Below are 25,105 nucleotides of genomic sequence, written 5' to 3' on the forward strand. Positions count from 1 at the left end.
CCCCTCTCTCTCTCGCTCTCTCTCTCTCTCTCTCGCTCTCCCCCCCCTCTCTCTCTCTCGCTCTCCCCCCCTCTCTCTCTCTCGCTCTCCCCCTCTCTCTCTCTCTCGCTCTCCCCCCCTCTCTCTCTCTCGCTCTCCCCCCCTCTCTCTCTCTCGCTCTCCCCCCCTCTCTCTCTCTCGCTCTCCCCCCCTCTCTCTCTCTCGCTCTCCCCCCCTCTCTCTCTCTCGCTCTCCCCCCCTCTCTCTCTCTCGCTCTCCCCCCCTCTCTCTCTCTCGCTCTCCCCCCCTCTCTCTCTCTCGCTCTCCCCCCCTCTCTCTCTCTCGCTCTCCCCCCCTCTCTCTCTCTCGCTCTCCCCCCCTCTCTCTCTCTCCCCCCCTCTCTCTCTCTCCCCCCCTCTCTCTCTCTCCCCCCCCTCTCTCTCTCTCCCCCTCTCTCTCTCTCTCCCCCTCTCTCTCTCTCTCCCCCTCTCTCTCTCTCTCCCCCTCTCTCTCTCTCTCCCCCTCTCTCTCTCTCTCCCCCCCTCTCTCTCTCTCCCCCTCTCTCCCCCCCTCTCCCCCCCCTCCCCCCCTCTCTCTCTCGCTCTCCCCCCCTCTCTCCCCTCTCCCCCCTCCCCCCTCTCCCCCCCTCTCTCTCTCTCCCCCTCCCCCTCTCCCCCCCTCCCCCTCTCTCTCCCCCTCCCTCTCTCTCCCCCTCCCCCCCCTCTCTCTCCCCCTCCCTCTCTCTCCCCCTCCCCCCCCCCTCTCTCTCTCTCTCTCTCCCTCTCCCCCTCCCCCCCCCTCTCTCTCTCCTTTTTCCTCTCCTTCCTTCCTTCCTTCCTGTGCGCGTCTGAAGGCCGACCCACGCGTTCGCACGCGTAGCCAGTGACGGGGTCACGCGTAATTCCCCGCCCTGGGTAGACATGTAAGGCACGCGCGTACCCCCTGGTACAGGCCAGGCCCGGGGAGGGGTGATTGCCTGAGCTGATACCTTCTGACCATGCCAATTGGTCCCTCCGTCTGTTTCTCGGGAGGTGTGACCTGAGGTGTAAACATTCACCTAAGGCGGGAGTGCCCTCTGAGAGGGTCCCCACAAGGAAGGAGCGCGCCATCGGAGACGCTGGCAATCATGGGGGATTCCTCCGCAATGGATTTCAATCCATCTCTCTCGACTTCTGCCCAAAAACGGAAACGTGACCAGCTACCAGTGACAAAAGTACTACCGCCTGCCCCACAGTTCCTCGTCGTTTCTCGATCTGAGGACGGAAAGGATTTTTCCTCTGTCAACCCTTTTGTTATCCAGAAGGGCGTCGATGCCATAGCCGGATCTGTCAAATCTTGTACCAGGTTGCGTAACGGTACCTTATTACTCGAAACTGAGAGCGCCTTTCAGGCACAAAAACTGCTTCGGGCCACACTCCTGTACATATTCCCTGTCCGGGTGGAGGCTCACCGAACTTTGAACTCGTCTCGTGGTGTGGTCTATACTAGATCCCTCGACGGCTTGACTGACGAGGAGATTCAATCTTTCCTCGCTGAGCAGGGCGTGACGGCTGTCCACAGGGTCATGAAAAAGGTCAACAATGACCTTGTACCGACCCGGACACTTTTCTTGACCTTCGATAGTGTTCAGCTACCATCGCGCATCAAAGCGGGCTACGAGGTTATTTCTGTTCGCCCCTATGTCCCGACACCTACGCGCTGCTACCAGTGTCAGCGTTTCAATCACACTCGCCAGTCTTGTTCCAATGCGGCTAAATGTGTCACTTGTGGCAGGGATGCCCATGAGGGTGACTGTCCACCTCCGTCTCCTCGTTGTGTGAACTGTCAGGGTGACCGTGCCGCATCCTCCCGCGACTGTCCTGTCTATAAGGAAGAACGCTGTATCCAAGAAATTCGGGTCAAAGAGAAAGTGTCCACCTCGGCTGCTCGCAAGCTATTGGCTAGTAGGAAGCCCACGCTGCTCCCAGCGGGGAAATACAGTACTGTCCTCGCCTCTCCTCGGACTACCAGGGAGGTGGCAACCCAGACCTGCGATCTGACCTTCAGCACCACGGACGTCCGTTCGGCCAGTGCTAAGATCGCGCGGTCGACGTCTCCTCTTCCTCCCATCACCGCACAGACACCAGCCCCTTCATCAGCTTCTGCTAAGACGAAGACCCAGAAGTCAGATGCACGAGCCTTCAAGAAAGAACCGTCCCGTGCAGACTTCCTACGTATCTCAACCTCCCAGCCATCGACCAGTACTTCCACCAAACGACCTTCCAAGAAGGCTAATAGGAAGCACAGTTCTCCTTCTCCGCCACGGCACATTTCTTCTCCTGCGCCACCCAGCGGTTGCCGCCCCAGGCCGTCATCCGTTTCGCCTGGCCGCACCGCTGGTAGCCGAACATCTGGCCGTTCACCGGCGGAGGAAGCTCCCCCTCCCGGCAATCTTCCCAAGATGGCCGATGAACCTATAGACCCAATGGACGCTGACTGTCCGCCTACTGATAGCGGCGGCAGTGCTCGCTCGAAGCCAGGCCCTCAGCGGCCTTCGAGGTGACCCCTTCTTCCATCTTCCCTTTTTTTTCTTACGATGGCACTTATTCACTGGAATATTCGCAGCATTCGCTCCAACCGAGAGGACTTGACGTTGCTGCTCCGCTTGCACCGTCCGCTCGTCGTAGCCCTCCAGGAAACGAAGCTACGCCCATGCGATCAAATTGCCTTGGCACACTACACCTCTGTGCGTTTTGACCTACCCCCTGTGGTAGGTATCCCAGCTCATGGAGGGGTTATGTTGCTGGTCCGGGATGATATTTACTACGATCCCATCACGTTGCACACCGGCCTGCAGGCAGTTGCCATCCGCATTACTCTCCCCACTTTTACATTTTCCATTTGTACCGTTTACACTCCATCGTCGTCTGCGGTTACCAGGGCAGACATGATGCAACTTATTGCTCAGCTCCCTGCACCGTTTTTGTTAACTGGAGACTTCAATGCCCACCATCCCCTTTGGGGCTCTCCAGCATCCTGCCCGAGGGGCTCCCTGTTAGCAGACCTTTTCAACCAGCTCAATCTTGTCTGCCTCAATACTGGCGCCCCTACTTTTCTTTCAGACACATCTCACACCTATTCGCATTTAGATCTCTCTATATGTACTCCCCAACTTGCACGCCGGTTCGAGTGGTATGCACTTTCTGATACCCCCCCCAGGGGATCCACAACTCTTTTGTGGATACGTGCGTAGCGAGCACGGGACCCCGAGCTGATGTGGCCTTCCTTCCTTTCCGGGCTGCATACCTTCCCTTTCCGCATCCTTCCCCATCCCCCATCTTCGCCCCCCCCCCTCACCACTGGCTCTTTCCTTCCTTTTCTCCCCCTCTGGGGGAATGGTTTGTGCCTACGTCCGGAGACGGACGCTTGTAAATGTACCACATTCTTCGCCTTCCTTACTTGTAAGTCTTCGTCCTTCCTTTGTCCCTCTCTTTTCCTTACCTCTTCTCTCTACCCTTTTCTCCGCTGCGGCGTTTGAGACCTCTTCTTTCCTTTCCCTTTCCCTTTCTCTTTCTTCCTCCCTGTGCGTGTCTGAAGGCCGACCCACGCACTTCCATGCGTAGCCGGTGACGGGGTAACGCGTAGTTCCCCGCCCCGGGTAGACAGGTAGGACACGTACGTACCCCCTGGTAACGGCCAGGCCCAGGGAGGGGTGATTACCCGAGCTGATACCTTCCGAAAGTGCCGATTGGTCCCTCCGTCCGTTTGTCGGGAGGTGTGACCTGAGGTGTGAACAATCACCTAAGGCGGGAGTGCCCTCAGAGAGGGCCCCCACAAGGGAGGAGCGCGCCATCGGAGACGCCGGTAATCATGGGGGATTCTTCCGCAATGGTTTCCTCATCTTCCACTATGTCTGCTCACAAACGTAAGTTCACTGAGTCTCAGCTACAGACAGTTCTTCCATCGTTGCCACAGTTCCTTGTTGTTTCTCGGTCTGACGAAGGTCACGACTTCTCCACGGTCAACCCTTTCATTATTCAGAAAGGTGTCGACGCAATTGCAGGTCCTGTAAAGTCTTGTTCCAGATTACGGAATGGCACCCTGTTGTTAGAAACACACAGTGCCCTCCAGGCACAAAAATTGCTGCGTACCTCACTACTACACACTTTCCCTGTCCGGGTGGAACCGCACCGTACCTTAAATTCCTCGCGTGGAGTTGTTTATACACGCTCCCTCGATGGACTGTCTGACGAAGAAATTCAGCACTACCTGTCAGACCAGGGCGTAACAGCTGTTCATAGGGTTATGAAAAGGGTCGACACGAAGATCATTCCAACCCGCACTGTCTTTTTGACATTTGACAAAGTGCAACTCCCATCGAAAATCAAAGCAGGCTATGAGATAATTTCCGTTCGTCCTTACGTCCCAAACCCTACGCGTTGCTATCGGTGCCAGCGATTCAATCACACCAGCCAGTCCTGTTCTAATCCGGCCAAATGTGTTACGTGTGGCAGGGATGCCCATGAGGGTGCTTGTCCACCTCCATCCCCTCGCTGCATCAACTGTATGGGTGACCACGCTGCTTCCTCTAGAGATTGCCCAGTTTTTAAGGACGAAAAGCTCATCCAGGAAATAAGAGTGAAGGAAAAGGTGTCGACCTTTGCTGCTCGGAAGTCGTTCGCCAGTCGACAGCCCACCGTGCCTCAGACAGGCAAATACAGCACTGTCCTTGCTTCTCCTCGGCCAACAAAGGAGGCGGCCACGCAGACTTGCGACCTCACCTTTAGTGCCCCGGTCGTCCGATCGGCCAGCGCAAAGATCGCCCGTTCAACTTCACCACTTTCGCCTGCCCACTCTTTGGCTCACCCTTCGTCGGGTTCTGCTAAATCTCGAGCCCAAAAGTGAGACACCAAGTCTTCGAAGAAAGAGCATACTCGTGAAGAGTTTTTACGTACGGCAACTTCACCACCATCGGTTCCTCCTTCCTCTAAACCTCATACTTCCAAGAAGGCTACAAAGAAACCCAGTTCCTCTCCTTCTCCGCCAAGGCGTGTCCCATCCACAGCGCCACCTGGCGGAAATCGTCCTCGGCCGTCTTCTGTGTCGCCGAGGCGCACTGCTGGTGGCCGGTCAACCGGCCGATCGCTGGTGGCAGGAGCTGCTCCTGACCAACCTATGGATCAGGATCTTCTGCCTTCGGCCGAATGCCATTCCATGCTGTCGGTCGCAAGCTCTGAGCAGTCGTTGAGTTGACAGCATCCTTGGTCACATTCCTCCATTTTCTGTTCAACCTATGTCCATTATCCACTGGAATATCCGCGGCATTCGAGCCAATCGGGATGAATTGTCGATCCTCTTACGATCCTACTCGCCGGTCATCTTCTGTCTTCAGGAAACAAAGCTGCGTCCTAATGACCGCTTTGTTCTCCCTCATTTTCAGTCCGTCCGATATGACCTCCCCTCTGTGGAAGGCACTCCAGCCCATGGCGGACTCATGATTCTTCTCCATGATACTCTCCATTATCATCCAATCCCCTTAGACAGTTCCTTCCAAGCTGTCGCCGTCCATCTTTCCCTTTCTGGATACACGTTCTCGCTTTGTACTGTATACATTCCATCGTCCACACCAATGGCACGAGCTGATCTCCTTCATCTTCTTGGTCAGCTTCCACCCCCCTATTTGCTGGTTGGGGACTTCAATGCCTACCACCCGCTTTGGGGATCTCCACATCCTTGTCCACGTGGCTCCCTATTGCTAGACGTCTTCCACCAAGCGGATCTAGTTTGCCTCAACACTGGGGTCCCCACGTTTTTGTCTGCCTCCACGACAAATTTATCTCATTTGGACCTTGCGATCGGTACTGTTCCGCTTGCTCGGCGCTTCGAATGGTTCGCCCTTGATGATACACACTCGAGTGACCACTTTCCATGTGTCCTTAGGCTGCAGCCTCAACTGCCATATATGCGCCCGCGACGCTGGAAGTTTGCCCAAGCCGATTGGACACTTTTTTCGTCTCTAGCGACATTCGATGACCGTCGCTTTCCCAGCGTCGACGATGAGGTCACACATATTACCGACGTTATTCTTACAGCTGCGGAACGTTCCATTCCACGCACCTCCGAATTGCCCCGGCGCCCCCAGTTCCTTGGTGGAACGAGGCATGCCGTGACGCAATCCGTGAGCGGCGACGTGCTCTTCGCATTTTCCGTCACCATCCTACTTTAGCAAACTGTATCCGCTATAAGCAACTCCGTGCGCGATGCCGTCGCGTCATCCGCGATAGCAAGACGGCAAGCTGGCAATTCTTTATTAGCTCCTTTAACACCTTCACTCCCTCCTCGGAAGTTTGGAGTCGGCTTCGACGGTTCTCAGGCGCGCCTAGTTTCTCCCCGGTCTCTGGGCTCACTGTCGCGCATGATACCTTAGTGGACCCCGTCGCAATTTCTAACTCATTGGGTCAGCACTTTGCTGAGATTTCGAGCTCTTCAAATTACCCGCCAGCGTTTCTCCCGAAGAAACGTGCAGCGGAAGTGCGACCTCTTGCTTTCTCCTCTCAAAATCGCGAAAGCTACAATACTGTTTTCTCCATGCGGGAACTCCAACATGCCCTCTCTTCTTCTCGCTCCTCCGCCCCTGGATCGGATGGTATCCATGTCCAAATGTTGCTGCATTTATCAACCCATAGTCTGCGTTACCTCCTTCGCCTTTATAATCGAATTTGGACCGACAGTACCTTTCCCAGACGATGGCGGGAAGCTATCGTCGTTCCCATTCCGAAACCTGGAAAGGACAAACATCTCCCCTCTAGTTATCGCCCCATTTCTCTCACGAGTAGTGTCTGTAAGATTTTGGAGCGTATGGTGAATTACCGTTTAGCTTGGTGGCTGGAATCCCGCAGTCTTTTAACACCTGCCCAATGCGGATTCCGAAAGCATCGCTCTGCAGTTGACCATCTTGTTGCTCTCTCCACTTATATCATGAACAATTTTCTCCGGAAACGCCAAACAGTCGCAATATTTTTTGATCTGGAGAGAGCATACGATACCTGTTGGAGGACAGGCATCCTCCGCACACTGTTCTCTTGGGGCTTTCGAGGCCGGCTGCCCCTTTTTCTTCGCGAATTTATGGCAGAGCGAACATTTAGGGTGCGGGTGAACACTACTCTCTCCCGTACCTTCTCTCAAGAAAACGGGGTACCCCAGGGCTCCGTGCTGAGTGTTGTACTGTTTGCCATCGCTATAAATCCAATTATGGATTGTCTCCTTCCTGACGTCGCGGGCTCCCTCTTTGTGGACGATTTTGCGATCTACTACAGCTCTCAACGGACCAGCCTTCTTGAACGACGTCTTCAAGGATGTCTCGATCGCCTCCACTCTTGGAGCCTCGAAACCGGCTTCCGTTTTTTTCCCAGTAAGACCGTTTGTATTAATTTTTGGCGACGTAAGGAGTTTCTTCCGCCCTCCTTACATCTAGGTCCTGTCAACCTTCCGTTTTCAGACGTCACTAAATTCTTGGGTCTTATGTTTGACAGAAAACTGTGCTGGTCCTCCCACGTTTCCTGTCTTTCGGCTCGCTGTCTGCGAACGCTCAACACCCTCCGTGTCCTGAATGGTACCTCCTGGGGAGCGGACCGAGTGGTCCTTCTCCGCCTCTATCGCGCCTTAGTGCGCTCGAAATTGGACTATGGAAGCATCGTCTACTCCTCTGCTCGGCCGTCTATTCTTCGGCGTCTCGACTCTATCCACCACCGTGGATTACGTTTAGCGTCTGGAGCTTTTTACACTAGCCCTGTGGAAAGCCTTTATGCTGAGACTGCTGAACCTCCGCTGTCCAATCGGCGAGCGGTCCTTCTGAGCCGTTATGCTAGCCATCTGTCTTCCATGCCTGCTAATCCAGTCCACGACCCTTTTTTCGACGCCTCCTTTGATGTAGGGTATGCAGGCCGCTCCTCCTCCCTACTACCCCCGGGAGTCCGCTTCCGTCAACTGCTCCATTCTCTTTCCTTCCGCTTTCCTAAAACCTTCTTGACAACTTGGGGTACAGCACCGCCTTGGCTTCGTCCCCGGATCTGTCTGCTCCGTGATCTTTGTCAATTTCCCAAGGATGGTACGCCTTCACTTGTTTATCGTCGGGCATTTGCTGCTCTATGTGCACAAATGGCAGACGCCACCCTTATTTACACCGACGGCTCGAAAACATCGTTGGGTGTAGGGAGTGCCTATATTGTTGGCGACGCCCCAAATCACTTTCGGCTTCCCGACCAGTGTTCTGTTTATACTGCGGAGCTTTTCGCTGTTCTCCAGGCTGTCCACTACATCCGCCGCCATCAGCGGATACAGTACGTAATCTGCTCAGATTCTCTCAGCTCTCTCCTCAGTCTCCAAGCTCTTTACCCTGTGCACCCTCTGGTCCACCGGATTCAGGACTGTCTGCGCTTGCTCCACCTGGGGGGCGTCTCGGTGGCGTTCCTCTGGCTCCCGGGACACGCTGGTATCTGTGGGAATGAGGCGGCTGATATAGCAGCCAAGGCTGCAGTTTCTCTTCCTCGGCCAGCTCTTCAGTCGCTTCCCTTCACCGATCTACGGAGCGGTTTATGTCGCAAAGTTGCTCATTTATGGCATGCGCATTGGTCAACACTTCCCCGCAATAAATTGCGGGAAGTGAAAGCCCTTCCTTGCGCTTGGACCTCTTCCTCCCGAACGCGTCGTCGGTAGGAGGTAATTTTAGCTAGACTCCGGATAGGGCACTGTCGTTTTAGCCATCGGCATCTTTTAAGCGGCGATCCTCCCCCACTCTGTCCCCACTGCTCTCAGCTGTGGACGGTAAGACACCTTTTAATTGAATGCCCCTATTTTAATCCGTTACGCTCCCGTCTACAGCTATCGCCTGATCTATCGTCGATTTTAGCAGATGACACGCGCTCAGCCGACCGCGTTCTCCAGTTTATTAGTGACAGTGAAATGACGTCAGTCATTTGAAGTTTTATCGGGGACCATCAACCCCTCTCTGTAGTGGACTTTTAAGCCTTGTTTCTGCTTTTCGTGTCCAATTTTTTGAGTTTTGTTCCCATTTTTGCTGTTTTCCATTTTCAGTTTTTATTCTTTCCTCAGTCGCGGACCGGGCGCTAATGACCATAGCAGTTTTGCGCCCTAAAACCAAAATAAAAAAAAAACTTTCTGATACATATTCGAGCGACCACTTCCCGTGTGTTATCCATCTCCTGCAGCATACCCCCTCTCCGTGCTCATCTAGTTGGAACATCTCCAAAGCAGACTGGGGGCTCTTCTCTTCCAGGGCGACCTTTCAGGATCAAACATTCCCAAGCTGCGATAGTCAGGTCGCACACCTCACGGAAGTCATTCTCACAGCTGCTGAATATTCCATCCCTCACCCTACTTCTTCTCCACGTCGCGTACCGGTCCCCTGGTGGACCGCAGCATGTAGAGACGCTTTACGTGCTCGTCGACGTGCTTTACGCACCTTTAAACGCCATCCTACAGTGGCGAATTGTATCAATTATAAACGATTACGTGCACAGTGTCGTCGTATTATTAAAGAAAGCAAGAAAGCCAGCTGGGCTGCTTTTACAAGCACCTTCAACAGTTTTACTCCTTCTTCTGTTGTCTGGGGTAGCCTGCGCCGGCTATCTGGCACTAAGGTCCACTCACCAGTTTCTGGCTTGACGGTCGCGAATGACGTCCTTGTGGCCCCTGAGGCTGTCTCCAATGCCTTCGGCCGCTTTTTCGCAGAGGTTTCGAGCTCCGCTCATTACCACCCTGCCTTCCTCCCCCGCAAACAGGCAGAGGAGGCTGGGCCACCTAACTTCCGCTCCTCGAATCGTGAAAGTTATAATGCCGCATTCACCATGCGGGAACTCGAAAACGCACTTGGCCGATCACGGTCCTCCGCTCCAGGGCCTGATTCTATTCATATTCAGATGCTGAAGAACCTTTCTCCTGCGGGTAAAGGTTTTCTTCTTCGTACTTACAATCGCATCTGGATTGAGGGACATGTTCCCGCATGCTGGCGCGAGTCTATTGTTGTCCCGATTCCTAAGCCGGGGAAGGACAAACACTTGCCCTCCAGTTATCGACCCATCTCGCTTACCAGCTGTGTCTGTAAAGTGATGGAGCGAATGGTTAACTCTCGATTGGTATGGCTGCTCGAGTCTCGACGCCTCCTTACCAATGTACAATGTGGATTTCGTAGGCGCCGGTCTGCTGTTGACCATCTGGTTACCTTGTCGACCTTCATTATGAATAACTTCTTGCGGAAGCGCCCGACCGCGGCTGTGTTCTTTGATTTGGAGAAGGCTTACGACACCTGTTGGAGGGCGGGCATTCTCCGCACCATGCATACATGTAGCCTTCGCGGTCGCCTCCCTCTTTTTATTCGTTCCTTTTTAATGGATCGACAGTTCAGGGTACGTGTGGGTTCTGTCCTGTCAGACACCTTTCGCCAGGAGAATGGGGTGCCACAGGGCTCAGTTTTGAGCGTCGCTCTCTTCGCCATAGCGATCAATCCAATAATGGATTGCCTCCCAGCAGATGTATCAGGCTCCCTTTTCGTGGACGATTTTACCATCTATTGCAGCGCGCAGCGTACGTGTTTCCTGGAGCGCTGTCTTCAGCGTTCTCTTGACCGTCTTTACTCCTGGAGTGTCGCCAATGGCTTCCGTTTTTCTGCCGAGAAGACGGTCTGTATTAACTTCTGGCGCTACAAAGAGTTTCTCCCACCGTCCTTACGACTCGGTCCCGTTGCTCTCCCATTCGTGGAGACAACAAAATTTTTAGGTCTTACATTTGACAGGAAACTTAGTTGGTCTCCACATGTGTCTTACTTGGCTGCCCGTTGTACCCGTTCTCTCAATGTCGTCCGTGTTCTCAGTGGTATGTCGTGGGGAGCGGATCGAACCGTCCTCCTTCGCCTATATCGGTCGATCGTCCGCTCCAAGCTGGATTATGGGAGCTTCGTATACTCCTCTGCACGGCCATCCATCTTACGCCGCCTCAACTCCATACAACATCGGGGTTTACGACTTGCGATCGGAGCGTTTTATACTAGTCCCGTCGAGAGTCTTCATGCTGACGCTGGTGAGTTGCCACTCACCTACCGGCGCGATATACTGCTTTGTCGGTATGCCTGTCGGCTACTGGCAATGCCCGACCACCCGTCTTATCGTTTCTTTTTTGATGACTCTCTCGACAGTCAATACGGGTTGTATGTCTCCGCCCTGCTACCCCCTGGAGTTCGCTTTCGTCGCCTCCTTCAACACCTTAATTTTTCACTCCCTGCCACCTTTCGAGTGGGCGAGAGCCACACGCCACCTTGGCACCAGGCTCAGGTTCGCGTCCACCTTGACCTCTGCTCGCTCCCGAAGGAGGTTACCCCCGGTTCAGTCTACCACTCCCGTTTTGTCGAACTTCGTTCGAAGTTCATTAATATGACCTTCATTTATACAGATGGCTCTAAGACCAGTGACGGGGTCGGGTGTTCTTTTATTGTTGGGGCACAAAGTTTCCAATATCGGCTCCATGGTCATTGTTCGGTCTTCACAGCTGAGCTCTTTGCCCTCTACCAGGCTGTCCTTTACATCTGCCGCCACCGACATTCTGCATATGTCATCTGCTCCGATTCCCTGAGCGCTATCTAGAGCCTCGGTGATCCCTACCCGGTTCACCCTTTCGTGCACCGGATCCAACGCTCTCTTCAGCAGCTGGTGGACGTCGGTTCTCCGGTTAGCTTTATGTGGGTTCCTGGCCATGTCGGTATCCCTGGGAACGAAGCTGCAGATGCCGCGGCCAAGGCTGCGGTCCTACAGCCTCGGACAGCTTCTTGTTGTGTCCCTTCTTTAGATTGTAGCAGGGTAATTTGTCGGCGCATTGTATCGCTGTGGCATGCCGATTGGGCTGCACTTCCAGACAACAAGCTTCGGGCCTTGAAAGCTCTTCCCGTGGCTTGGACGTCCTCCTCACGCCATTCTCGGCGGGAGGAGGTAGTTTTGGCCCGGTTGCGAATTGGCCACTGCCGGTTCAGCCATCGCCATCTGCTGACGGCTGCGCCGGCGCCGTTCTGCCCATGTGGGCAATTGCTGACGGTCCGCCACATTTTAACGTCGTGTCCGGATTTTAACACCCTGCGTCTCGATCTTGGCCTGCCATGTACTGTAGAAGCCATTTTAGCGGATGACCCACGAGCAGCTGCTCGCGTTCCTTTTATCAATTTGACAACCCTCTCAAAGGACATTTGATTATGCTGTTTTCTTTTTTAATCCTATGCCTGTCAGTATATCTTTCATCGTGTTTTCCGTTTCGTTGCTGTTTTAAACTTGTGACTCGCGGTGCATTCCTACAGTAGTCTGGGCGCTAATGACCGTTGACGTTGTGCGCCCTAAACCCACAAAAAAAAAAAAAAACGTTCAACGGTGAGTGTACCATATTCGAAGAGTTGGAGGTCAGTTTAAAAATGCTTCAAATGGCTCTGAGCATTATGGGACTTAACATCTGAGGTCATCAGTCCCCTAGACTGGAACAGGAAAGGGAGATAATGACAGTGGCACGTAAAGTGCCCTCCGCTTGCGGAGTATAAATGTAGATGTAGATGTAGACTTAGAACTACTTAATCCTAACTAACCTAAGGACATCACAGGCAGGATTCGAACCTGCGACCGTAGTAGCAACGCCGTTCTGGACTGAAGCGCCTAGAACCGCTCGGCCACAGCGGCCGGCGAGTTCAGTTTATCCACTCAATAATATGCCACCCCACGCCATGACACTTGTACCACTAAAACGATCGACTATGTTCCTGGGTGTATTACCTGTAAGTGCCTCTCGCCATATATGGCATCCAGGAAAGTTGCGCTAAAGTTGCTATTTCAGCCCACGCTGACATACACTGAAGAGCCAAAGAAATTGGTAAACCTGCCTAATATTGTGTAAGGCCCACGCGAGCACGCAGGAGTGCCGCAACACGACGTACCATGGACTCGAATAGTGTCTGAAGTATTGCTGGAGGGGACTGGCACAACGAATCATGCAGGGCTGTTCGTAAATCCGTAGCAGTACTAGACGGTGGAGATCTTTCTGAACACCACGTTGCAAGGCATCCCAGATATGCTCAATAATGTGATATCTGGGGAGTTTGGTGGACAGCGGAAGTTTTTAAAAACAGAAGAGTGTTCCTGGAGCCACTATATAGCAGTTCTGGACGTTTCGGGTGTCGTATTGTCCTGCTGGAGTTGAGTTCATCGGAATTCACAATGGACATGAATCTATGCAGGTTATCAGACTGGATGCTTAGGCATGTGTTATCTGTCAGAATCGTACCTAGACGTATCACGCTCCCCTAGCACTCCAACTGCACACGCCCCACACCATTTCAAAGACACCACCAACTTGAAAAGTCCCCTGCTGACTTGCAGGGACCATGGGTACATGACATTGTCTCCACGCGTCCATCTGCTCAATACAATTCGAAATGAGACTCGTCCGACCAGGCAACACGTTTCCCGTCATCAACAGCCCAATTTCGGTGTTGATTGGCCCAGACTAGGCCTAAGGCTTTGTGTCGTGTAGTTATCACGGGTACACGAGTGGTCCTTCGGCTCCGAAAGCCCATATCGATGATATTTCGTTGAATGGCTCGCACGCTGACACTTGTTGATGGCCCAGCATCGAAATTTGCAGAAATCTGCGTAAGGATTGTACTTCTGTGACGTTGAACGATTCTCTTCAGTCGTCGTTGGTTCCGTTCATGCTCGATCTTTTTCCGGCCGCAGCGATGTCGGAGATTTGATGTTTTACCGGACTCCTGATACTCACGTTATACATATGAAATGGTCGCACGGGAAAATTCCTACTTCATAGTCACCTCGGAGATGCTGTCTCATATAGGCGTTTCCGACCGCAGCGCCGTATTCTGCCTGTTTACGCATCTCTGTATTTAAATAAACATGCCTATAACAGTTTCTTTGGCGCCACAGTGTAATACACCAACGAAAAAATCCGCAACAGCAATAAGGAGCTATGCGACTTAAATGAAAGTTGGTAAGAGTCTTTCTACATCTGAAAGATAAAGTGTATTCAAATTTGAGCCAGTCGCATAAGAGTGGCGCTAGTAGCGCCACTATGAGGATGCAAATCAGGTTTGCATTAAAAACACATTGTAATTGCCGTGAGCGTTAGTTCCCTTTGAGATATGACGTGGTGAGTTGATTCAGACAAGGGTGCCTTTAAGAAGACAAAGACGCAACCTCACAGAGTTTGTACGAGACCGTGTTAATGGTCTACGGGGAGCTCAGTGTTTCTTCTGCGATATTACAGAAAGACTTGGCAGGAACGTAGCCACTTCACGTGACTCCTGACAGCGGGGTCACGTGAATGTACGGTCGCAAGAAGTCTGGGCTCGACGTGACACTATCGAGAGGGAATGCCATCATGTTCGGCGTATGGAAGATCGTACTGCATATGCAGCAGCAATTGCAGCAACAGTTGGCGCCACAGTGACACAGCGTACTGTTACAAATCGTTTACTTCATGGACTGCTCCGTGCCAGACGCACTGTAGCGTACTTTTCACTGACACCCAAACCACCGACATTTGCTACTTCCGTGGTATCAAGCGAGAGTTCTCTGGAGGCAGTGTAGGTATCTCCTGTGTTTTCGGATGGAAGCTCGTTCTGCTTCGGTGGCAGAGATGACCGTGTGTTGGTTGCAAGGAGTCCAGCTGAGGGCTTGCAACCGACGCGTCAGCGTGGTAGACACACTGGATCTACACTAGGAGTTATGGTGCGGGGTGCGAGTTCGTATGACAGCAGGAACACTCTCCCATGCACCCTGACTGAAAATTTGTACGTCAATCAGGTGACCTGTTGCGCTGCCATGCATGAGTAGCATTCCATGGAATGTTTTCCTACAGGATAACGCTCTCGAACACACAGCTGCTGTAACAGTCTCCGAATGTTGTCTTGGCCTGCTCCATAGCCAGATCTTTCTCCGATCTAGCACATATGGGACATCACCGGATGAGCATTCCAGCGTCATTCGTTCCTCTATTGATAAGCGCAATAGGCATGGAACTCATTCCCACAAACTGACATCCGGTACAGGTACAACACAATTCACGCACTACTGCATGCTTGCATTCAATATTCTGCCGTTTGCACCAGTTATTAATGTAGCAGCATTTCACATTTGCCGTGATTATCTCACGCTTACATTAACCTGCTATGTTGCAATGTTACTCACTTAAATATGTTACCTAGACATATGTATTTCGGGAAAAACGTTGCTCTATATTAAATATTTTTTCGTGCTGCGACCTTTGTCCATCAGCGTATTCTCATAGTGTTGTTATTTTCTGACAATATAAAACAATGAAATGGAAAATGTGAATTGAAGATGTCTCCATAGCGCGAAAGAAAGAGGTTACGTAACTTTGATAGCAGTAACTGTCTAAAAAACGCAAAGAACAATGTATTAGTATCTTCGTGATAGAATAGTAACATCACACACTCACCACCAAACTAATATTGGATTCCAGAATAAATTTACACTCTGCAGTGGGTTGTGCGCTCATTTGATACAATGTGACACACCCAAACTTTCAGACCGATCGGAACTCGAACCCGAAGCTGCTTGTGACCGACAAATGCTCTACCATCTGCACGATCCAGACACAAGTCACGACTCGGCTTAACGTCAGTCAATACCTGTATCCTACCTTCCAAATCTCTCAGTAGTTCTTCTACAGTCCTAGTGGGACTATCACTGATGAGTGAAAGGATATTTTAGAGAAATGTGTCATCCAAAGCCTAGGGGACTGTTTTCAGAAGAAGTTGGAATGGGTTCGAGTCCTCGACTGGCACACGGTTTTAATCTGGCAGGAAGTTTCAGATCAGCAAACACTACGCTGTAGCCTGAAAATTCATTTATACTTGTACACACCTTTTTTTAAAAAAATCAGTTAAAAACAGAGAGAGAACCAACAAGCACATTAACGGTAACAATAAACGTCTGTTTTTAACTGATTACGACTGAATAATCGTTACACATTATATATATATATATATATATATATATATATATATATATATATATATAGAGAGAGAGAGAGAGAGAGAGAGAGAGAGAGAGAGAGAGAGAGAGAGAGAGAGAGAGAGAGAGAGAGAGAGAGAGAGAGAGAGAGAGAGAGAGAGAGGGGGGGGGGGGAGGGGGGAGAGGTTATAAAGCAGGGTGTATGTGTGGATGTCTGGTATCTTTTTCTCCCAAACCCTGAATCGACTGCAACAATTTTGGCACAGAAACAACATGCCTCACAGGTGTCAGCAATATGGGGTTGATAACATCCTAGGGTTGATAACATGCAAACTAGCTCTGCAGATGACGAAGAAATTGAAGAAATGTATGATGAAATAAAAGAAATTATTCAGATAGTGAAAGGTGACGAAAATTTAATAGTCATGGGGGACTGGAATTCGGTCGTAGGCAAATGGAGAGAAGGAAACGTAGTAGGTGAATATGGATTGGGGCTAAGAAATGAAAGAGGAAGCCGCCTGGTAGAATTTTGCACAGAGCACAACTTAATCATAGCTCACACTTGGTTTAAGAATCATGTAAGAAGGTTGTATACATGGAAGAACCTTGGAGATACTAAAAGGTATCAGATAGATTATATAATGATAAGACAGAGATTTAGGAACCAGGTTTTAAATTGTAAGACATTTCCAGGGGCAGATGTGGACTCTGACCACAATCTATTGGTTTGACCTGTAGATTAAAACTGAAGAAACTGCAAAAAGGTGCGAATTTAAGGAGATGGGACCTGGATAAACTGAAAGAACCAGAGGTTGTACAGAGTTTCAGGGAGAGCATAAGGGAACAATTGACAGGAATGGGGGAAAGAAATACAGTAGAAGAAGAATGGGTAGCTTTGAGGGATGAAGTAGTGAAGGCAGCAGAGGATCAAGTAGGTAAAAAGACGAGGGCTAATAGAAATCCTTGGGTAACAGAAGAAATATTGAATTTAATTGATGAAAGGAGAAAATATGAAAATGCAGTAAATGAAGCAGGCAAAAAGGAATACAAACGTCTCAAAAATGAGATCGACAGGAAGTGCAAAATGGCTAAGCAGGGATGGCTAGAGGACAAATATAAGGATGTAGGGGCTTGTCTCACTAGGGGTAAGATAGATACTGCCTACAGGAAAATTAAAGAGACCTTTGGAGAGAAGAGAACCACTTGTATGAATATCAAGAGCTCAGATGGCAACCCAGTTCTAAGCAAAGAAGGGAAGGCAGAAAGGTGGAAGGAGTATATAGAGGGTTTATACAAGGGCGATGTACTTGAGGACAATATTATGGAAATGGAAGAGGATGTAGATGAAGATGCAATGGGAGATACGATACTGCGTGAAGAGTTTGACAGAGAACTGAAAGACCTGAGTCGAAACAAGGCCCCCGGAGTAGGCAACATTCCATTGGAACTACTGACGGCCTTGGGAGAGCCAGTCCTGACAAAACTCTACCATCTGGTGAGTAAGATGTATGAGACAGGCGAAATACCCTCAGACTTCAAGAAGAATATAATAATTCCCATCCCAAAGAAAGCAGGTGTTGACAGATGTGAAAATTACCGAACTATCAGTTTAATAAGCCACAGCTGCAAAATACTAACACGAATTCTTTACAGACGAATGGAAAAACTAGTAGAAACCGACCTCGGGGAAGATCAGTTTGGATTCCGTAGAAGTACTGGAACACGTGAGGCAATACTGACCTTACGAATTGTCTTAGAAGAAAGATTAAGGAAAGGCAAACCTACGTTTCTAGTATTTGTAGACTTAGAGAAAGCTTTTGACAATGTTGACTGGAATACTCTCTTTCAAATTCTAAAGGTGGCAGGGGTAAAATACAGGGAGCGAAAGGCTATTTACAATTTGTACAGAAACCAAATGGCAGTTATAAGAGTCGAGGGACACGAAAGGGAAGCAGTGGTTGGGAAGGGAGTAAGACAGGTTTGTAGCCTCTCCCCGATGTTATTCAATCTGTATATTGAGCAAGCAGTAAAGGAAACAAAAGAAAAATTCGGAGCAGGTATTAAAATCAATGGAGAAGAAATAACAACTGAGGTTCGCCGATGACATTGTAATTCTGTCAGAGACAGCAAAGGACTTGGAAGAGCAGTTAAATGGATTGGATAGCGTCTTGAAAGGAGGATATAAGATGACCATCAACAAAAGCAAAACGAGGATAATGGAATGTAGTCGAATTAAGTCGGGTGATGGTGAGGGAATTAGATTAGGAAATGAGACACTTAAAGTAGTAAAGGAGTTTTGCTATTTGGGGAGCAAAGTAACTGATGATGGTCGAAGTAGAGAGGATATAAAATGTAGACTGGCAATGGCAAGGAAAGCGTTTCTGAAGAAGAGAAATTTGTTAACATCGAGTATAGATTTAAGTGTCAGGAAGTCATTTCTGAAAGTATTTGTATGGAGTGTATGTATGGAGTGTATGGAAGTGAAACATGGACAATAAATAGTTTGGACAAGAAGAGAATGGAAGCTTTCGAAATGTGGTGCTACCGAAGAATGCTGAAGATTACATAGGTAGATCACATAACTAATGAGGAAGTATTGAATAGGATTGGGGAGAAGTTTGTGACACAACTTAACCAGAAGAAGGGATCGGTTGGTAGGACATGTTCTGAGGCATCAAGGGATCACCAATTTAGTATTGGAGGGCAGCGTGGAGGGTAAAAATCGTAGAGGGAGACCAAGAGATGAATACACTAAGCAGATTAAGAAGGATGTAGGTTGCAGTAGGTACTGGGAGATGAAGAAGCTTGCACAGGATAGAGTAGCATGGAGAGCTGCATCAAACCAGTCTCAGGACTGAAGACAACAACAACAACAACAACAACAACAACAACAACATCCTGGTTCCAATAGCAGCGAGATAGGGCAAAAACATGTTTTTTCCAGTCCCTAGCTTATAAATGTGTAGGCTGCCCTGCACGACACGTGGACTGTGAGGGAATAGTATAGGCCTGCTTTACCGTCCTGCTTCGAACTGCAGCCTATACATCGGGGCAGGGTATGGATTTCCAGCCCACAACACGTAGGCTGTTCTGCATGACAAGCGTGCTGTGTGATAGTAGACCTTTTACCATTGCAGGGGCTACACGTGCAAAGGGGCACAGCTGAGCAGAGGGATTGGGGAGAGGAGATGAATAGAAAAGGGTAGGATGAGGTGGACAGAGAAAAGATGGAGGTGTAGTGTAACGACGTAAGTTTTGTATAAATGATTTTCTTTTGACATATGACCATGTGCAGACTTCGTCACCTACGTCAGTTACAACACACTTCAAAAATTATTTAAATTCTTTTTAAATTGTCTCTAAATGGTTCTTGAACGAAACTGTAATTAAAACATCATCATTTGAGTCGTATGCGCAGAATTACGTCACTCAGGCCAATTGGATTGCGCAAACTTTTTCAATTTAGATGTCGTTTGTTTCTTCTCAGAAATTATATTAATGCATGTGATCTGATTTAATAAATATTAGAACCACATTGAATAAACTTTAGAGATTCAAACTCGCGATGAACGTTGTCAAAAATTACTAATCTTGTCAAATAAGTTACGTAACATAATTCTTCATAAATAAATTCTCGGAACACGCATTTAAATTTTAGTAGCATCCACTAGTTTATTATCTTCCTATATATAGACGTGAACCTGAGCCTTTACAAAACAGGACTGAACATTTACAACATGATTAACTTTCTATGACTTCATTGTTGTACAAACATTACAAATTCTTATTCTTTTTCAGTTTTAGAAGCACGACGCAACAACTCGGTTTCAGGATCTTCTGTTGCTCTTTGGCTGTCGACCCGCGACGTATAGTGGCCAGCAATTTTCTCTCTGGTCCCGGCAGTGAAGATGCTGTCTCCGTTCGTTGCGCCGCCCTCTCCGTACATGAAACATAAAAAATTAATACAAAACTTTAGATAATTCACAGCCATTTCAAATATTACAAAAATACATAAACAGAAACTAAATTAAACTTATATTCACCTGCAAACTGGGCTGACACTGGTGGATGGGTGACGCTTCAATTTCGCGTACCACTACAGAGGACGATAGAGCGAAGGGAGGTGGATATGAACAGCGGGATGGAGGAAGTAGATGAGGCTGGAGAGGATAGTGGAGGAGATGGACAGAGAGAGAGAGAGAGAGAGAGAGAGAGGTGGAAATGGAAAGAGTTGGAAGGAGGAGATGCAAAATGGTTCAAATGGCTCTGGGCACTATGAGACTTAGCTTCTGAGGTCATCAGTCCCATAGAACTTAGAACTACTTAAACCTAACTAACCTAAGGACATCACACACATCCATGCCCGAGGCAGGATTGGAACCGGCGACCGTAGCGGTCGCGCGGTTCCAGACTGTAGCGCCTCGAACCGCTCGGCCAACTCGGCCGGCAAGGAGATGCACATACTGAGTTTATGAGATGGGCGACAACTGAAAGGGAGGAATAGGTGAACACAGAGAGGGATGAGGAGGTGATATGGGTAACATACGTGTCAAGGGCTTATGTGATTGGAGCTACAGGCAAGAGGCTAGTTGCGAAATAGGTGAATAAAAACATGTCAGAAAATAAAAGATGACATTACGTGTGTGTGCCTGCACACAATGATTCTAAGTCAGCAAACTAAAACAATAACATTAAAACAATAAAGCCTAATTGATAAAAACCATTCTTTGTAATAAAAATTATCACAAACATAGCAAATAGCATATCGTTACGTTGAGTAGCGTGCGTAGTAATGTAGGTAGCTTGATCGTAGAACAAGTTAGACCATTGCCAGAAATGGTCTGAATTTAGGAAAAATTAAATGAAGCGAAGGTGCAACATGTCAGCACTGCAGAGAAAGCTAGACAATATCTGACTGCAACGAGCTTCTCTGATCAGCGAAGTTTGTTTCATTTTCACAAGCTGCGACATGGTCGCGAATTGAACAGTGACCCGCAAATGGAATAAATTTCATTTACTCCACGTCTATGGCCACAAATTTTTGTGACTTCAGACTACCGGTTTCGGTCTATAATGACCATCTTGAGATCTGTTTTATAGAAACATGTCCTAATATACTGGAACCATAGTGACATTGTCAAATGCTGATTTTGTGTTCAGCATTTGACGATGCCACTATGGTTCCAGTATATTAGGACATGTTTTTACGAAATAGATCTGAAGATGGTCATTATAGACCAAAACCGGTAGTCTGATGACATAAAATTTGTGGCCATAGAGGTGGAGTAAATTTATTGTTTAATTATACACTACTGGCCATTAAAAGTGCTACACGACGAAGATGACGTGCTACAGGCACGAAATTTAACCGGCAGGAAGAGGGTGCTGTGATATGCAAATGATTAGCTTTTCATAGCATTCACACAAGGTTGGCGCCTGTGGCGACACCTACAACGTGCTGACATGAGGCAAGTTTCCAACAGATTTCTCATACAGAAACAGCAGTTGACCGGCGTTACCTGGTGAATCGTTGTTGTGACGCCTCGTGTAAGGAGGAGAAATGCGTACCATCACGTTTCCGAATTTGATAAAGGTCGGATTGTAGCCTATCGCGATGGCGGTTTATCGTATCGCAACATTGCTGCTCGCGTTGGTCGAGATCCAATGACCAATGGAATCGGTGGGTTCAGGAGGGTAATACGGAACACCGTGCTGGATCCCAACGGCCTCGTATCTATAGCAGTCGAGATGCGGGCATCTTATCCGCATGGCTGTAACGGATCGTGCAGTCTCATGTCGAGCCCTGAGTCAAAAGATGGGGACGTTTGCAAGACAACAACCATCTGCACGAACAGTTCGACGACGTTAGAAGCAGCATGGACTATGTAATGGTCGCCTAGTCGTAGATATTCCTAATTGCTATAATCGCACTATTTCACTCCAATTTACGGAGCTTGTTAGCACTTGATGTTAGGTTGGCGCCATTAAAATGCATTGTCGTAATCGCTGCTGCTTGCTGGATCGCTGCTGTGTCTCGATGCTGATGCTGGCTCTAAATCTGGTTGTCTAGGGTAAAAACATGAGGTCCCGTGTTTTTTTATGTGCTTTTGAACGAGCGAAACCAACAAATATGTAAACATCAAATATTTGTTACTCTGGTGTCCATCTTAATTCCACTGTCCACCAAAAACCATGACACAACACAAAGTAGTACTTCCTTTACATGTTCTTTGCATTGTTTATCCACCCCAAACAATAACACAGAAACACACTTTACCAAAGTGACATTCCGACTGCCTCCTCGACCCTTCTTGCTGCTTGTATTTATAACATTGTCAAAGAACTACTAAAAAGAGATATAGTTTATAAGTCACATGTACATCTGTTATCATAATTTGTGCAAATAAGTTATTAATTTGCATCGAGTGACATAATTTAACATGTTATTAAAATGACAGACAGATTTGTTGACTTGACAGAATAATTCTTTGTTACAAGAAGGCCGTTTTTTAGAAGTTTGTCAATTGACTTCTCTAATTTGCATAAATAATTAAGTAACATGAATTATTAAGAATTACATTGGTTTTCATCTAAAATAGGATTCATTACGTGAATACTGTGTGAAAACGCTCCTAGTGAACAAATAGCTTTCACTGGGTGATTTTTATTTAAGGTGATCCAAAATACCTAAGTTGGCCACCATTTTTCGTACTTCATATTAATTATTTAAGATGAACTTAGTGTTTTTACATGACATTTTCTGTATCAGTGATCAAGTGATACTAACTTTTGTGTGGGTCAGTTATTCAGTAGAATTTAATGGGTTGACAGTTTATGGAGACATGTGCAATCATTGTTAACATACACAATAACTTTTCTATAATCATAAATACTCATTAAACTAGTTGAATTTGGAGGGTATCGCATACTTCATTAAAGTAAAGCCTTTAATATGTTCCGTTACAACTATCAGCTCGGAGACCATGGCTGCGGTTAGCCTTGACGCTGCATCACAGACAGGAGCGCCTGCAGTGGTGTACTCAACGACGAACCTCGGTGCACGAATGGCAAAATGTCATTTTTTCGGATGAATCCAGGTTCTGTTTACAGCATCATGATGGTCGCATCCGTGTTTGGGGACATCGCGGTGAACGCACATTGGAAGTGTGTATTCGTCATCGCCGTACTGGCGCATCACACGGCGTGATGGTATGTGGTGCCATTGGTTACACGTCTCGGTCACCTCTTGTTCGCATTGATGGCACTTTGAACAGTGGACGTTACAATTCAGATGTGTTACGACCCGTGGCTCTACCCTTCATTCGATCCCTGTGAAACCCTACATTTCAGCAGGATAATGCACGACCGCCTTTTGCAGGTCCTGTACGGCCTGCTGCCCTGGCCAGCACATTCTCCAGATCTCTCACCAATTGAAAACGTCTGGTCAATGGTGGCCGAGCAACTGGCTCGTTACAATACGCCAGTCACTACTCTTGATGAAGTGTGGTATCGTGTTGAAGCTGCTGGGTTGAATACCCAGGCCGTTATTACGGCCAGAGGTGGTTGTTCTACGTACTGATTTCTCAGGATCTATGCACCCAAACTACGTGAAAATGTAATTACATGTCAGTTCTAGAATAAATTATTTGTCCAATGAATACCCGTTTATCATCTGCATTTCTTCTTGGTGTAGCAATTTTAATGGCAAGTAGTGTATTATCAATTAAGAATAGAGCGCAGCAGAAGGTGCCTCCCCTTATGACGTCTGTGCTTCATGAAGCTTCCTCCGGCGAGAGACGGAATCCACAGGAATGCGTTGTGAAAACCTGTGGGCCGGCACGAGTTATGCCAGCAGCGGACGGCGGACGGCGGTGTCGCGCGGCCGCAGTGAACCACGGCGCATACCGGCACACGCCGCCCACAGGGATATTGCGTCGTCGGCGCCGGCGTTTTAATTACGGCCGCCTCGGGCGACGCGGGCAGCGCGGACCCCGCTCTGGCCGGCTCTTGGCCGCCGCTAATTCGCGCTGCCGCACAGATTCTGCGAGCGGGACCGCACTGCTCCGGGAGCGCTGCACCAGTCATTCGGCGCATCTGCGTGACTGTTTCAGTCGACAGCTGCGCGTCTCCTACGTCCTCTGCTGTCGGTCCTCGTCCTACATTCCGCATGACGAGTCACACATGTGCACTCTCGACGTGCACCGGAGGCGACGTAATCGTGTTTGTACGGCGTCACATTATCGGTTAACATGTTCTGATGTCCAACGATACCATAGCTTTACTGTTAATCTATAATGGGCAATCCAAAAGATTCCGGTCGAATGCCATACAATCGAGAATCGATATGCCAGTCAGGCAAAATAGCGATGAACATTGAGACAGTCATCTCACCGCCGCACCAATGTGAGTCGTGGTAAAAATTGCTGTTTTGAAGAGCGCGCCGCAGCACGTAGTATGAAGCAGTTCCCCTCCGTTTCTGGCGGCAATCGCAGCTTTGGTGTCTCCCTCTGGTGGGAAAGGGGAAAGGTTGCCTGTTCACGTGCATTTAAGGGGCGCTATGAGCTCGCCAAGTGGAGTCAGTCTGGGTCAGTCTCTCGTCCCCTGCTTGCTAGTCTGTCTCTCGTCCGCATTTGTGAGGCATTTAGTGTCTGTCTGTCGTTCGTAGTGCTAGTATGTCTGTCGTTCGGGTCAACCTTTAAAGCCGGATAAATGAGTCTTTCCACTCCGCCAGTGAGAGAACTCAGCGAGTGGTCGCCCGGTCGCGGTTAGTTCCTGCATTTGAGTCTGCGCGTTAGGCAACCAGTCTGCTCTAGTTTGCTAGGGCAATGGTCATTGGCGGTTGGATCGATCGGTTGGTCGGTCGCGCACCGAGACACAAGATGACTTGCCCGTCTTGAGCGTCGGCGCGTGTGAGGTCGCCACGTGAGTCCAGTGGGCCGCGGTGTATAGCGAGGGGTAGTGACTACGAGGTCGACACGAGAGCAACGGGAGTCAACCGACGACATCAGTCTGGCCGGTGCGAGCTGCGATGCCGTGAGACGGAACATAAGCACGCCTTCCTGGGTCCGTTGAAGCTGCTGGTAGCGGACGGTTCGGGAGAGCGATTTGGGGGT

At 49.1% G+C, this 25,105-nt stretch overlaps 1 protein-coding gene across 1 annotated transcript in view; it reads right to left on the reverse strand.

Annotated features, from left to right (window-relative positions):
- LOC126195681 (uncharacterized) overlaps positions 1 to 24,161 on the reverse strand; it is a 25,204-nt gene extending 1,043 nt beyond the window's left edge. Inside the window, exon 1 of the mRNA XM_049934309.1 lies at positions 23,791 to 24,161. Coding sequence (XP_049790266.1) covers positions 23,791 to 24,161 — 371 coding nt within the window. The remainder of the gene's footprint in view (positions 1 to 23,790) is intronic.
- Between the last annotated feature and the right edge of the window lie 944 nt (positions 24,162 to 25,105).

This window comes from Schistocerca nitens, chromosome 7, assembly GCF_023898315.1.
Source record: "Schistocerca nitens isolate TAMUIC-IGC-003100 chromosome 7, iqSchNite1.1, whole genome shotgun sequence".
NCBI classification, from domain to species: domain Eukaryota; kingdom Metazoa; phylum Arthropoda; class Insecta; order Orthoptera; family Acrididae; genus Schistocerca; species Schistocerca nitens.